At 31.7% G+C, this 14929-nt stretch overlaps 1 protein-coding gene across 1 annotated transcript; it reads left to right on the top strand.

Moving 5' to 3' along the window:
- Nucleotides 1-1738: 1738 nt before the first annotated feature.
- LOC107842629 (importin subunit beta-1) lies at nucleotides 1739-6101 on the top strand. The gene is made up of 3 exons (XM_016686577.2): nucleotides 1739-2043; nucleotides 3028-5452; nucleotides 5545-6101. Exons 2-3 carry the CDS (start codon nucleotides 3033-3035, stop codon nucleotides 5747-5749), a joined length of 2625 nt encoding a protein of 874 aa, XP_016542063.1. The 5' UTR covers nucleotides 1739-2043; nucleotides 3028-3032; the 3' UTR covers nucleotides 5750-6101.
- The last annotated feature ends 8828 nt before the right edge of the window (nucleotides 6102-14929 follow it).

The raw sequence follows: 14929 nt of genomic DNA on the forward strand, positions 1-14929 counted from the left end.
TTCTTTAGTTTCCTTAAAATATAGTAATAAAATTTACTTATGCTTTATCCTTCTCACACTTTACTACATACATTTTATCCTCTTTAAATCTCATTATGCCATTTTACCCTCTTTAAATATCATTGTACATTAAAATCACGATTGAAGCAGCTGAAGCAGAAATCAGTCAATTTTTTTAAATTTTTTTTGTTAATTATTGTTATTTACAGTACTTTTTATTTCATTTTCAAATAATATATATTGCTTTATATCTTCTTCTGTCCCGTCTCAATTTATGTGGCACTAATCTAATTTTGATATTCAATCAAATATTTTATGTTGACATATCATTTTGTTATTCTTATTTTTCTAATACATAAATGACTTATAATAAGGAGTGATATAGTAAAATTATTGTTCGAAAGACGAAAATTTAATTTAAAATATTAAGAGTTAATTTCTCATTTTATGTTTATTTTTTTAAAATATTATTTATTTTCTTAATACATAGATGACTCATAATAATTAATTAAGAGTGATTGATTATGTAATTACTATAAAAATTAATAGAATTTTATCATATCTAATAGTAATCATCGATAATTCACTGGAATAGTATATTAATTAAATACGGGATGCTATATTTGCATATGCAAAATATGATATTATTAAATATTATTGGTTAGTGCATTATATTTATCTTTCACAATAATAAAATTTTACTATATATTTTTCTTTATTTCTTTTTAACTTGATACATATTGACCCAACACAAATTCTAAGAAAATATTCATTAGAAATTTATTTTATTAAATTAAATTTATTAATTTTATACTTTAAAAATTTAAAGTTAAGTTTAAATATTAGTATTTCTATATAAGAAAAAAATAATTTTAAAATTTAAATATACTAAAATAAATAAAAAAAAGAATTAATTTTCTATATAAAAGTCAATTAAAATAATAAAATTAATTTACTTTAAATATTTAGTTGAAATTAATTAAGATAATTTTTTTATTTTTTCATGATTTATGATGCATCGATAAAATTTTGAGAGTTGACTAGAACTTTTATCTATTTTTAAAAAAAGTATTTTAACTTGTTAATTATTGTGATTTATAATAATTTTTACATAATTATCAAATAATATATTTACTCCTTGTTTCTCAATTTATGTGACTTCAATACAATTTTGAGAGTCAACCAAAATTTTTATATATCTTTTAAATATTTTAAATTGTTAATTATTATGATTTGCAGTGCTTTTTCTTTTATCTCAATTTATGTGGCATTGCTAAACTAATGAGAGTCAATAAAATATCTATATGTCTTTTAAATATTTTAAATTATTAATTATTATAATTTATGGTAACAAATTAATTTTGAACATGATAGCCAATTAAATAAATAAAAAAATTTACTTTCAATATGCAGTTATAGTTAATTAATATAAATTAATAGAATATATTAAATATTTAAACTATTATGATGAAATAATGAAATTGTTATATATTGAAATATGATATGTAATTAAATTAAAGTAAAGAATTTTTTTTAGTAATTGCATAAGAAGTGGTCGAAACCACCTCTTCTATGTATTAGAAAAGAAAAGAAAAGAAATACAACCCAGCTTTCTTTTTCCACCGCAAGTGAAGCCCAAGTCCATAAGAACCCAGCCCAACTAATTAACACGAGTAATAAGACAGCACGTGTGTTTAGTTTTTTTTTTTTTTTTTAAAAAACTAGCTAGGGTTAAAGTCGGGCAGTCCGGGCAACCGTGAGAATTCATTTGTAGGGTTTTTTCAACAACTCTTCAAATATATATAAAGCTCCTCCATATCCCGCTTCTTCACACTATTCGAAAATTACCCCACACCCCCTAATCTCCTGCCCCCCCCCCCTTCCCCCCTTCCCCCCTATACATACAAATTCACCAAAAGCTTTGTCAATTCAAAACTGTTTGATTGATTTTGTTCTCTGAGCTAGGAAAACCCCTAGCTCGTGCTTGGTTTTAAGGAATTTCCAGAAGTTGAATACTTTGTTAATCTTCATTTTCAATTGAAGGTAATCTATTTAACTGTTTTTTTGATTGAAATTATTTCTTTATGAGTTAGATCTATTCGATTTCATCATTTTTAGGTTAGGTTCTTGTGTTTTTACGTTGTTTAATGTGCTGCTATTGTTACCTATGGGTTTATAATTTTGTTTTACTTGATTTATAGGTTTTAAAGTTGATTACATGTTGTATAAATTATAAATATATCAATCACTGTTAACTTAGAACATGAGTTTTGGTTTTGTTGACTAATTGAGCAAGGGGTTCTGTTCATTTCGAATATTTGCTTACCGCTTTTTAATTTCTTGTTTGAGTTCGTGGAGAACTTTTGGTTTGATTTAATTACATGGTCTAAATAAGAAGATTCATATAGTTATTTGGATTGAGGAATAACTGGTTGTTCTTTTTTTTTTTTTTTTTTGAAAAACTGAAAACAGCGGAAGCCTTTTAGTTTTAAAAGCTTTTGTTCTTTTAACGCGTTGTAATGACATCTAATTTTGACTATTGAATTGTTGTTTTGTTGTTATCAAGCGCTTTTAACTTTAGTGACTTTTATATGTGAATTGAATGGATATTTTAGGGGGTGTTTGGTCATGAAAATTGTGAGTATTTGAAAAAAGTAGTTTTTATTTTCAAAGTGAAAACTGATATTTGAAAATTGGAGCTGTATTTGGCCATGAATATAATTGGAGTAGTTTTGAAGTTTTGTGAGTAATTTGGAGTGAAAAAAGTGAAATTAACTTTTTGGTGTTATTCAAATTCCTGAAAATTCTGCAATTGAATTCCGGAGTTGTATGAACAAGCGTGTTTTCTGGAGTTCAACTCCGGAAAAAGCAAAAAATTTCCTTGCACAAAAAGCCCCTTGAAGTACTGCTCATTACACCTACTGTGTCTTCTATAACTAGAGTTTCTCTTTAAGGTGCTGATTGATTACTTGATATCTCGTGCATTTTTAAAAACTGCCTCAGTGTCTAACTTTGTTTCATTTGTAGGAAACATGGCTCTTGAGATCACTCAGTTTCTGTTGGCTGCTCAATCAGCTGATGCCAAGGTTCGGACTGAGGCAGAGGCTAATCTTAGTCAGTTTCGAGAACAGAACCTTCCGGGATTTTTTCTTTTGTTAGCTGTTGAGCTCTCAAATGATGGAAAGCCCACTGAATCTCGCAGGCTAGCTGGTATTGTGCTAAAAAACTCACTGGATGCTAAAGAAACTGTCAGAAAACAACAGCTTGTTCAACAGTGGCAGGTAATTGATTCATCTTGTAAGTCCCAAATTAAAAGCTTGCTTCTGAGCTGCCTTGGATCATCTGTACGTGAGGCAAGTCACACTGCTGCCCAAGTGATTGCTAAAATAGCTTCCATCGAAGTTCCTCAGAAACAATGGCCAGAGCTCATTGGTTCATTGCTTGTTAACATGACACAACAGGGAAGGCCTGCATCCGTGAAACAGGCAACCTTAGAAACACTAGGTTACGTGTGTGAGGAGATATCTCACCAGGATCTTGTCCAAGATGAAGTAAACTCTGTTCTCACAGCCGTTGTGCAAGGTATGAATGTTGAGGAGAAAAGCCTTGAAGTCAGACTTGCTGCAACTAGAGCTTTGTATAATGCTCTTGATTTTGCTCAGACAAACTTTGACAATGAGATGGAGAGAAATTATATTATGAAGGTTATCTGTGAGGCAGCTACAGCAAAGGAGGGACAGCTAAGACAGGCTGCTTTTGAGTGTCTTGTTTCTATTGCATCGACATATTATGAGTTGCTTGAACCTTACATGCAGACTCTCTTCCAGTTGACAGCTAAAGCAGTAAAAGAAGATGAGGAGGCTGTTGCCCTTCAAGCAATTGAATTCTGGAGTTCTATCTGTGATGAGGAGATAGAGCTTCAAGACTACGAGGTCCCTGACAGTGGGGATTCCACTGTGCAACATTCCCATTTCATTGAGAAGGCCCTCGAAGTATTAGTTCCAATGCTGCTGGAAACCTTATTGAAACAGGATGAGGAACAAGACCAGGATGATGAAATCTGGAATCTGGCTATGGCTGGTGGAACATGTCTTGGTCTTGTTGCCAGAACTGTTGGAGATGCTGTTGTTCCCCTTGTAATGCCTTTTGTGGAGGCTAACATAATGAAACCTGATTGGCGCTCTCGTGAGGCTGCCATATATGCATTTGGCTCAATACTTGAAGGTCCAAGCATTGAGAAGCTATCTCCCATGGTCCATGTGGGATTAAAGCATCTTCTCGATGCGATGAAGGATACAAATGAGCACATAAGAGATACCACAGCATGGACTCTAAGCCGTATCTTTGAGTTGTTGCACTCCCCAAGTTCTGGATTTTCTGTGATCTCACCAGCCAACCTCCAACAGATTGTCGAAGTGCTGTTAGAGAGTATAAAAGATGTCCCTCATGTTGCTGAAAAAGTTTGTGGGGCTATCTATTTTCTTTCTCAAGGATATGAGGATGCTGGGCCAAGCTCGTCTCTGCTCACTCCTTTTATAACTCAGATTATTGGTTCTCTTATTGCAACGGCTGATCGGACAGACAACACTGGTTCTAAGCTCAGAACCACTGCTTATGAAGCCTTGAATGAAGTTGTTAGGTGCTCTAATCTTTCTGAAACATCTCAGATTATTAATCACCTTTGCCCTGTTATCATGGAAAAGCTGGCACAAACTTTTGAGCTTCAGATTTTATCCTCTGAAGATAGAGAAAAACAGGGAGATCTACAGGCTTCTCTGTGTGGTGTACTACAGGTTATTATTCAGAAGCTAAGTCATACTGATGAAACCAAGTCTATAATACTCCAAGTTGCCGACCAGATCATGATGTTATTCCTGAAGGTTTTTGCCTGTCGTAGCTCAACTGTCCATGAAGAGGCCATGCTTGCTATTGGTGCTCTGGCCTATGCAACTGGATCAGATTTCTTGAAGTATATGCCAGAGTTTTACAAGTATCTTGAGATGGGGCTGCAGAATTTTGAAGAGTACCAGGTTTGTTCCATCTCAGTGGGGGTTGTTGGTGATATTTGCCGTGCATTGGATGACAAGATCTTGCCATACTGTGATGGGATTATGACTCTTCTTCTTAAAGATCTATCTAGTAGTGAACTTAATCGATCTGTAAAACCTCCCATATTCTCCTGCTTTGGGGATATTGCGCTTGCTATTGGTGAACACTTTGAGAAGTACCTTCAGTATGCCTTACCTATGATGCAAAGTGCTGCGGAAGTTTGTGCGCAACTTGACAATAGTGATGATGAAATGCTAGATTATGGCAACCAGCTGAGACGCAGTATTTTTGAAGCATACTCTGGAATTCTTCAAGGATTTAAAAGTACCAAGGCCAACTTGATGTTGCCTCATGCTCCTCATCTCTTGCATTTCATTGAAGTGGTTGCCAAAGACAGACCAAGGTATTGTTAACTGGATTTCATGGACATTTCATTTCTCTTATAGTATTTGCACCTTATGAGTTCTGACAATATGTATTGTGGTTCGTTTGTAGAGACGAGACTGTAACAAAAGCAGCAGTAGCTGTGTTGGGTGATCTAGCTGACGCACTTGGTTCCAGTGCAAAGACCATATTCAAAGATCCTGCATTTTTCGCACAGCTGTTGGGTGAGTGTCTTCAATCTGATGATGAACAGCTGAAAGAAACGGCAACTTGGACACAAGGAATGATTGGGCGTGCCTTCTCAGTTTGTGGGTGAGAGCTGTTCTTAAACGTTGCTCTTTATGCAGGAAATCTGTTTTTTCCATTGTATTGCCTAGGCGGAAGTTGTCAGGTTACCAAGGTAGGTTTTACATAATCACCTATGGAATTCTTCTTCCTTTTTTAAATTTTGGGTCTGCAGACTTATAGCTTCAAGCGTCAAGGTCACCATGTCTTGGTAGCCTGTTGGTATAACTTTCTGTAGTCTATAATATTATAAGTCAGCAGTTTTTTTAAGATCAGCTTCTAGCAACTCATCATTCTAAGCGAAAAACTCATTATGTAACCATTCCATCGTTACGATCAATCTTACTATATGCTGAAGATCATTGTGAGTTTTCTTTCTTTCAGAAGACGTCTAATTTTATATTTCTTAGTTCTATTAGTTCAAGCAGTCCCACTACACTGGGTATGTTGTTGTTATTGTTACTAGTTGTAGCAGTAAGGTCCAAATAATTTGCTTAAATTTCAGGTTAGTACACCTAAATTAAAATTTCAAATAATATGACATTTTAAAAATCACGACACAACAGATCGTCTTCTTCAATCTTCCTTGCTGCCTTTGATTTGCGCCACCCACTGTCCTTCTACGTTATTACTCAGCTCAAACCATCAAAGATACGTATTGTTAATCCTCATGTTGTGCTATTCAACCCTCTGTTTCCTAAATCGGTGGATTGAACTTTACATAAGTTTTTACTATTTATTTAAAATGGTTTAAAGATATCCTCTATTTGGGTATCCGTTGAATTTGCCCTTAGTTTAGTAAGAAGGACACTTGACAAGCTCAAAATAAGTAATTCACTTTCAATATCAAATACCCAGATCACTTTATCCATATTCAATCTGAAACCCTTTATTTATCTTCTGTTTTCCATCAACTTTCATCAATAAAAACCCTTCACTTGTGGCTCTTTTGTGCGTCGCACCTTGTCCATTTATAAATTTTGCTAAGTGACAAATTTATATTTCCATCAAGTACGTGACATAAAATTTCAATATGAAGTCTTAATCTTGGATTAAAAGAAAGAGAAACGCATGCATATGCTTAATTTTTCATTGACCGTCAAAATAAAAGGACAGATATTTCACCAGCTTTTTTATTTTTCCACCAATAAGTCACACTTTCAGCCGATTTCAGATGATTGTATTGTATGTAGTTTCCCTCTTTGCTTTTCGTTTTCTTTTTAATCTTTATTTAACTGTACAGTCGAACCTTATTACGTTAGTAGCATTTATTTGAAAATTTTATGACTTTTATAGTGAGATATTGGTTTATATGTATATTAATATTTTAACATTTATATAATTGATGTAAACAAGAGTGCACAAAATTAGTATAATGATTTTGTGTACAAAAAGAGGCGTATTTGTTAAATAATTTAACCAAAAAAATAGAAAGAGCACTGAATATAAAAATACATATCAATAGCCTTTCCTTGTGAAGTTATGATCATAACTAATTATCACCATTTAAACACAATTTTTTCTCTTAGATATTCATACATGAAATTTACTATATACATGTCATTAATGATAATTACCATAAATATAAAATATTTTATTTTTATGTATAATATATTTCTTATAAAATATTACTACACAATATTTAAATATGATTGATTGTCATAGAGGAATAATATTATAAAGACCATTATAATGAATCATTGTTGTTTTATGTAGAATGATGTTATAGAAAATCAAGATATAACATAAAAAATTAATTCTGTAGAATATCAGGTTGTTATAGTGAAATATGTTATTTTCCTTTGATAAAATCTGTATTTAAGAATATGAACTTCAACAATAAGTTCAAAACAATTTAAGAACAATAAACTAAGTTTAAACTATTTTTGAACAATAGTAAATCAAACTTAGAAAGAGATGAAAATTGAAGAATCAAGTCTGCTGAATTCATAGTATGTCCTTAAGGAAATTATATTCCTCAAGTATCCAAGATTATGGATATATCCTTCCATGATGAAATGATTTACTTCAACAGAATTGTGGTACCTCAAATTCTACCAAACAATGAATTCACTTAACGATAGCAACTCACATTAGAATGATGTTTTTGCTAGAAAGCAAAGTTTTTAACCTTGAAAATTTCATTCTAAATATTTGAGGAAAAATCAAATATTTATAGCCAAAAGGTGTTGCTTCAAAAAAGAAGCAATGGTTCTTGAAAAATTGTACTGTTTCAAACCATCGGACCAATCTGCGGGTGCACATGGCTATATTTGGCTGCAAATCATTCGATGTCCAAAACAAAATGTTGAGATGACATTTGCATTGGCGTTTGCTTCCGAAAAATGACCATATGCAGACACAAATCCTCTCATTGTTATTCAAACAGTGAACAGAAAGATTGTGTCTCTTCAATGTGCTTTAGATATGTGTCTGCAAATGAAGAAAAATTTCATATAATTGAATAATAATTAACAATTAAATTTTAAATGAATTTTGTCCAAAAAGACAAACACTCGATCGGAGATAGACTCTCGATCAGTCATTTGTCAAATTCAATCCAAATCCAAATTTGAATTCCAGTCAAGCAAGCGATGAAAATGACGGTGCAAGGCTTGTCTTTTTCTTACCTCACTAACAACATGGAGTAGTGCTTCTATATGTAAATACAAGAAAGTTTTTTTCTCTCATCAATGTGGGAGAAACACTTCTTTTATAAAGTGAAAGTGTAGTTCACTTTTTCCCTCCATTTGTTTCTTCTATTTTTAATTCACATTTTATCACTAGAACTCAATAATTCCCCACATGAATGAAAATGACTATAAGATCAAAAAAATTTACGGCCAAGTGTGTGATTTACAAGTAAAAACTAATTGCATTTGGATAAGTAGGTTTTTCTTTGAACTTTCCGTAGTGAACTTATATCGAATCCACTCGATCAATTGGTAGATGTGATACCTTTAAACCGTCAAACTCTATTGTACACCTAGACAATACAAGTCACACAACTAGCCTTTTACTATTTATGATTCTCACGATTTTATTTGTTTTAGCCATGAATACTAACTGGTTTCATAAAAGCTTAGAGAGTAGGCCTTGACTATCATTTTTCTTGAAGCGACTTCCATTTCATATTCACATAGGTGATTTATAAATATTTAATCCTATAAATAAATTATTTGGTTATACCTTCCAAACATAGAAACCATTAAAAAACTTCAACCTTAAGCTTTATCTTTGTATTTTGAACATTATCTTTATCATGTGAATGAGTTGAGTGAATTTGTGCTTCAGTCACAACTTTATCTGATCTCTTTGAACCTAGATCTTAGGATCTCCCATTTATTAGGTAGAGTTACCAGCATGATGACTTGTCTTAGGCTTTAAATTCATTTTCTTTGATGATCTCTCAACCCCCTCTCTAGTTAGGCCTTTTGTAAGTGGACCTAGTATATTATCTTTTGACTTTAGATAGTTAATCATGATAATTTCACTATAAAGTAGTTTTCTAATGTTATTATGTCTTTGTCTTATGTAACTCGATTTTCCATTATAAATCGTGCTCCCGCCCCTACCTATTGTAGCTTGACTATCATAGTATACATACAAGTGCCAAAGATTTGGGCCAAAAACAAATATCTTTCAAAAAAATTTAAAGCCATTGAGCTTCTTCACCGGCCTTATCTAAAGTGATAAATTCAGATTCCATCATAGAACTAGCGATACATGTCTGTTCGGATGATTTTCAAGAGACTCCTCCTCCACCATAAAGTAAATATATACCCACTTATGGATTTTACTTCATTGGATCCAGTGACCTAATTTGCATCACTATATATTTTAATTATCGCTAGATATTTGTTATAATTCAAAGCATAGTTTTGAGTATATTTTAGATACCCCAAAACTCTTTTCATTGTCATCCAATGAGTTTGATTGGGATTACATGTGAACTAACTCCGTTTACTAGTAGCACATGCTATATTTGCTCGCATACAATTCATGATGTACATTTTAATTCCTAACACTCTTGTATAGTCCAATTGTGAGTTACTTCCACCCTCATTCCTTTGAAGTGCAAAGATTACATCTATTGGTGTCTTGACAGTATTAAAATCCAAATATTTGAACTTGCCAAGTACCTCTTCAATGTAATGAGACTTTGACAAAACTAAATCTTGTGAAGTTGTATGAATTCTTATTTCTCATATTAGATTAGCAATTCCAAGGTCTTTCATATCAAATTTGCTAGTCAACATTTGCTTAGTAACATTTATATTAGAAATGTCTCCACTGATAGTCAACATGTCATCAATATAAAAACAAACAATAACCTTGTGATTAGAGTGTCTTTAATGTAAAGACATTTGTCACACTCCTAATCTTAAATTCATTTGTCAATATGGTTTGATCAAATTTTATATGCCACTGTTTGAGTGCTTTTTATAGTTTATAAAATGGCATAACAAGTTTGCAGATTTTTCTTTTTTTATCAAGAACCACAAAATCCTTGGGTTATTTCCTGTAGATTTCTTCCTCCAATTCTCCATTCAAGAAATGTTGTTTTCATACCCATTTGATGGATTTCATGACCATATTTACAGCTAGTGCAATCAACATTCCAATGGATGTAATTCTTGTTACAGAAGAGTATGCATCGAAATAATCAAGAGTTTTCTTTTGTCTAAAGGCTTTAACGACAAGTCTTGCCTTTTATTTGTTGATAGTTTCATCAACTTTCATTTTTTTGAAGATTCATTTTGAACCTAAAGGTTTATTTTCTAGAAAAAGATCAATCAATTACCAAGTATGATTGGTCAAGATTAAATTAATCTCGCTATTGATAGCCTCTTTTCAAAAGAATGAGTTCGCAGAAGACATGACTTTCTTGAATGTTTGAGGTTTATTTTCAAGAAGAAATGCTATAAAATCTTATCCAAAGAAAGTAGATCTCCTTTGATGTTTACTACACTTTTGATTCTCTTCACTAAGTATATTTATCTTTGATTCTTTTCAAGGTCATTTAGACCTTTCACTAGATAACTTATATCTTATTTTATATGAATAATGTGTTCAAAGGACTCAACATTATCTAATTTTATTACCATATTGCCTTGAATATCTGAATTTTTGGATATATGAATAAAAAATCAATGTGTTTTATTGTTTGTAGCATATCTAATAAAATATAGTCCACAGTCTTTGGCCATATTTTTACCTTTTTGGGTATAAGAACTTGAACTTTGGCTAGACAAGAAACCCCACGCTTTAAAATATTTCAAGTTGGATTTACTTTCTTTTCATTTATTATATGAAATATATTGCATCTTGCTATGGGGAACTCTATTGAGTATTCGATTTGTTGTAAGGATAGCTTCCCCACATGTTTTACGGTAAATCTGAATTTACAAGTAAGACATTTGTCATTTTCTTCAATGTTCGATTTTTTCTCTTCAATTTCATTAGATTAAGGTGAGTAAGGAACAATAGTTTGATGGACAATTTCATTTCTCAAACATATTTCTACAAACGGAGATTCATACTCTCCATCCATATCACTTTTATCATTTTTATCTTTTTATCCAATTGATTTTCAATTTCAATTTCATATTGCCTAGATGCTTCTATTGTTTCATCCTTGCTATTCAACAAATGAACATAACAATGTCTAGTGCAAAAAAAAAATTCTGAAATATTTTTTCCCACTGTGTGAATCAATTCTAGGGGATTGAAATTTCTTTCAACAGTTTATAAGAATGTTTAGCGTAATGAGATTCAACACATGTTTGACATTGTGATTTAGTACACTCAAAGTTAGATAAAACTTCTAAGCTAATCAATTTTTGCAAGGTTTTGTAATTGACATGTTCTACACGTTTATGTCATAAATTATTTGACTCTAGTAAGTAAGAAGAAGTCCCAACTTTATTCATTTCAACAACCATTACATCTAGTTTGAAAAGACCCTTATTGAGGTAACCCTTTCCTATGTACATATTATTCTTACTTATTACAACTTTCATCGATACAAATACATACTTACATTCATTTTTAGTGAGAAGTGTTGTAGACACTAAGTTCTTCCTAATAGTAGGAACATGAAGAATATTTTTGAGAGTCAACACCTTACGAAAAGTCATCTTTAGAAATATCTTTCCACTTTCTTCAACCTTGGCTGTTGTAGTATTTCTCATGAAGATAACTTTACTAGGACCAACGGTATCATAAGTAGAAAACACTTTTTTTTCCTCACAAACATGTCGAGTGGCTCCTAAATCAAACCACCATTCATTTGAATTTCCAACTATATTGCATTCAATGATCATAGAACACATATTTTCAATCTCTTCAATTGCTTCCACCATATTTATCTGATTATTTTTCTTATTCTTCTTCAAAACTTTCATAATTTGGAGCTTTGTGGCCAATTTTTCTACAATTATAGTACTTGCCTTTAAATCTTTTCTTATTCTGCTCTTTCTCTTGTCCAGAAGTCTTTTTCCTCTTCTTATTATTTGGAGCATTATCCTTAACCAAATTTGCACTCATATTGCTGATTTCTCATGAAACTTAATTTTCTCTTCTATTTTGAGACGAATCACACGATCTTTCAAATCAGAAAATTAATTTTCAAGCATTCCTTATTCAGGAACATGAAGATCTCTAATTGTGAACATTTTTATTTCAAGTGTGGTCAGCCAAAAGAACATCATTTGCTGTCAATCTTTGAAGTTTACACCAGATTTTTTTTTTGATTTCTCTGCCGATTCTATTGCGGAGCAACATCTGAATGGCTTGATGACGCAACAATGATTGTCATTGAGACAATACCATTCACAACCCAACCAAATTGTTGTTTGGTTTTATTTTTCATTTTCCTATCAGTCTTTGGTAAATAATTTAGTATTTCAGAATATTATCAATAAAGACTTAATATTTATACAAACTTGTTTCTAGTCAATGATGAAGTTTTATATTCTTCAAATCGCTAACTGAATGAACTTAAAATCCTGACGAAATTTTTATATTCTTCAAATCAGAATAAACTTCAAACCGATTAAAAAAACTATAGGTTTTAATCTTCATAAACCAATACAGAGAGCTCAATAAATCGGTGATGTTTCTATCTTTGTCGAATCGATTGCACACGCTGATTTTTCAGTAAAGTTCTTATATTCTTCCAATCAAGGGAGTAGAAAGTTAAATAATTTTACTCTACAAAAATCAAGCATAATACAAATTAAAAAAGTTCTTAATAATTTCCTTAAGATCGTTATTTCCATTTAAGTAAAATCTGTTTTCAAGAATATAAATTTAATGACCTAAATTTGGATGATTTTTTCCTTTTATGTGTTTTGATTATTTTATCCCTCTCTGTGATTGTTCTATCTATTTTATGAATTGTGGAAATAGTTGGCACGGTTCTCAAAGCCTTCGAAAAGATTTTGAGTGAGTTTGAGGTCATTTTGAGGCTTTAAGAGCTAATAGTCAACTTTGATCAACATATCAATATTTGAGTTCCAGTTAAAAAATGAATTATTCCAGCAGATCTGAAATATCAAATTTGGATTTGTAGTGAGGTTAGTTCGATTTTGTGGCTTTTAGATTTTATTTCGATCCGTGGTTCGAAAATAGTGTAAATTGGGTCCTGGAGGTCAATTTTGTGATAATGATATTTTTTTCATAAATTTGATGATTCTTTTGGATCCAAAATGTGTTTTACAATCAATTTGCACTATTGGATCATGTTCATAGGGTTCCAAATGAGTTCTGAGGGTCAAAAATAAGTTTTTAAAATTATTGGTGTTGGTTTAGCTGCTAAAGCGGTTGGTTGACTACTTTAGTGGCCTTTGACCATTTGACCAACCACTTTAGCAGATAAATTTTTACTTCAGTGGTACTTTGACTAATTGAACAGGCCACTTTAGCGGATAAAGTGAAGCTTTAGCGGCCATCGCTGAGTTTAAGGCCAAAACTAAATCTATTTCATATTTTTTATATGTTTGGAGCTAGGAAGCTCCAATTTTGACGATTCTTCATAAGTTTTTCTCGTATAATCATTGTCTATCAATTTACAAATCCATTTTACCCTTTTTTTTTTAAAGAACTTCTACTTTATTTTTCATGATTTCTACCCAAGTTGAGAATCAAAACCCCATTTTTAGAGATTGGGAGCTCAGATTTGGGTGACTCCAAAGGAGTTTTTGAGATTTCATTCATGGGTAATTTTTCTAATTTTATACTTATCAGTTTGCCTCGATTTAATCTTCAGAACAACTTCAAATTCTTGATTTCAAAATGAGTTTTGGGGGTTTTTGCTAGTAAAGCTTGAAAATGATTTTTCTTTGATTGGAACCTCCTTTTAAACTCATTTTTGCTTGATTTTTAAGTCGTAGACTCACATGAGTATGGAAATATATTTCAAAAATAAAATTATGGTTTTAACCCCTTTTTTTTACATATTTTTGGGGTTACTTTTTAGACCTGTCTTGAATATAGTCAATATGTGTATCGTTAGCCATTTATGTATAGATATCATATTTGAAGGTTTGGTCATGGTTAGAGATATTTCGAATGTTTTGAGCTTTCCATTAGGTATTTGTGCAGTATTTGGATTTGCAGATCTTCGGTTAAGGCAAGTTGAGATGTACCTTGATCATTTTCCAAAGTGTTTATGTATTATTTGCTTGATTGTCAGTATGTTGTGATTCTGTTAGGTTGGGGTCACACTTAGATGATGTGGAGAGTATCTCTGCAGATACTAGAGTCTTAATAATGGACTGTAGTTAGTTTATTGCCTTAGTTAGTATTATTGCTTATAGATATCCTTAAGATAGATTGTAGTTAATAACTCAGGTTTGGATTATTATTGGATGCTTACTTTGGGGCTTTAGAACTTGTATAATGACATTTATTGTGATGATTAAGGTTTAGCGAACCCTAGGGGACAAATATGTTATTACTGAAATGATAGAATGATCGAGCCTTATATAATGCCTAGAGTATAAAAGAGCTCATATTGGTTGTTGAGGCTTAATATATAAATAAGCTAGATTTGGGTAGTTTTGCAATATTTTATCATTGGATTTATCTTTATTCTATGTTTTCATGTGGAACTTATATGAAATATCTATGGACTGAAATAATTAATTAGGTTCGTATGCCCGCATGGGGGATTATTTATCTATTTCTACCATTGTGATATCGTATG

This window comes from Capsicum annuum, chromosome 9 (genome assembly GCF_002878395.1).
Source record: "Capsicum annuum cultivar UCD-10X-F1 chromosome 9, UCD10Xv1.1, whole genome shotgun sequence".
NCBI classification, from domain to species: Eukaryota; Viridiplantae; Streptophyta; class Magnoliopsida; order Solanales; family Solanaceae; genus Capsicum; species Capsicum annuum.

What these genes read in the sequence shown, in the direction of transcription:
- LOC107842629 (XM_016686577.2), top strand. Translation starts at nt 3,033, where the DNA reads ATGGCTCTTGAGATCACTCAGTTTCTGTTGGCTGCTCAATCAGCTGAT. An exon ending in GTTGCCAAAGACAGACCAAG is followed by an intron (nt 5,453 to 5,544) that starts GTATTGTTAACT and finishes GTTCGTTTGTAG; the next exon opens with AGACGAGACTGTAACAAAAG.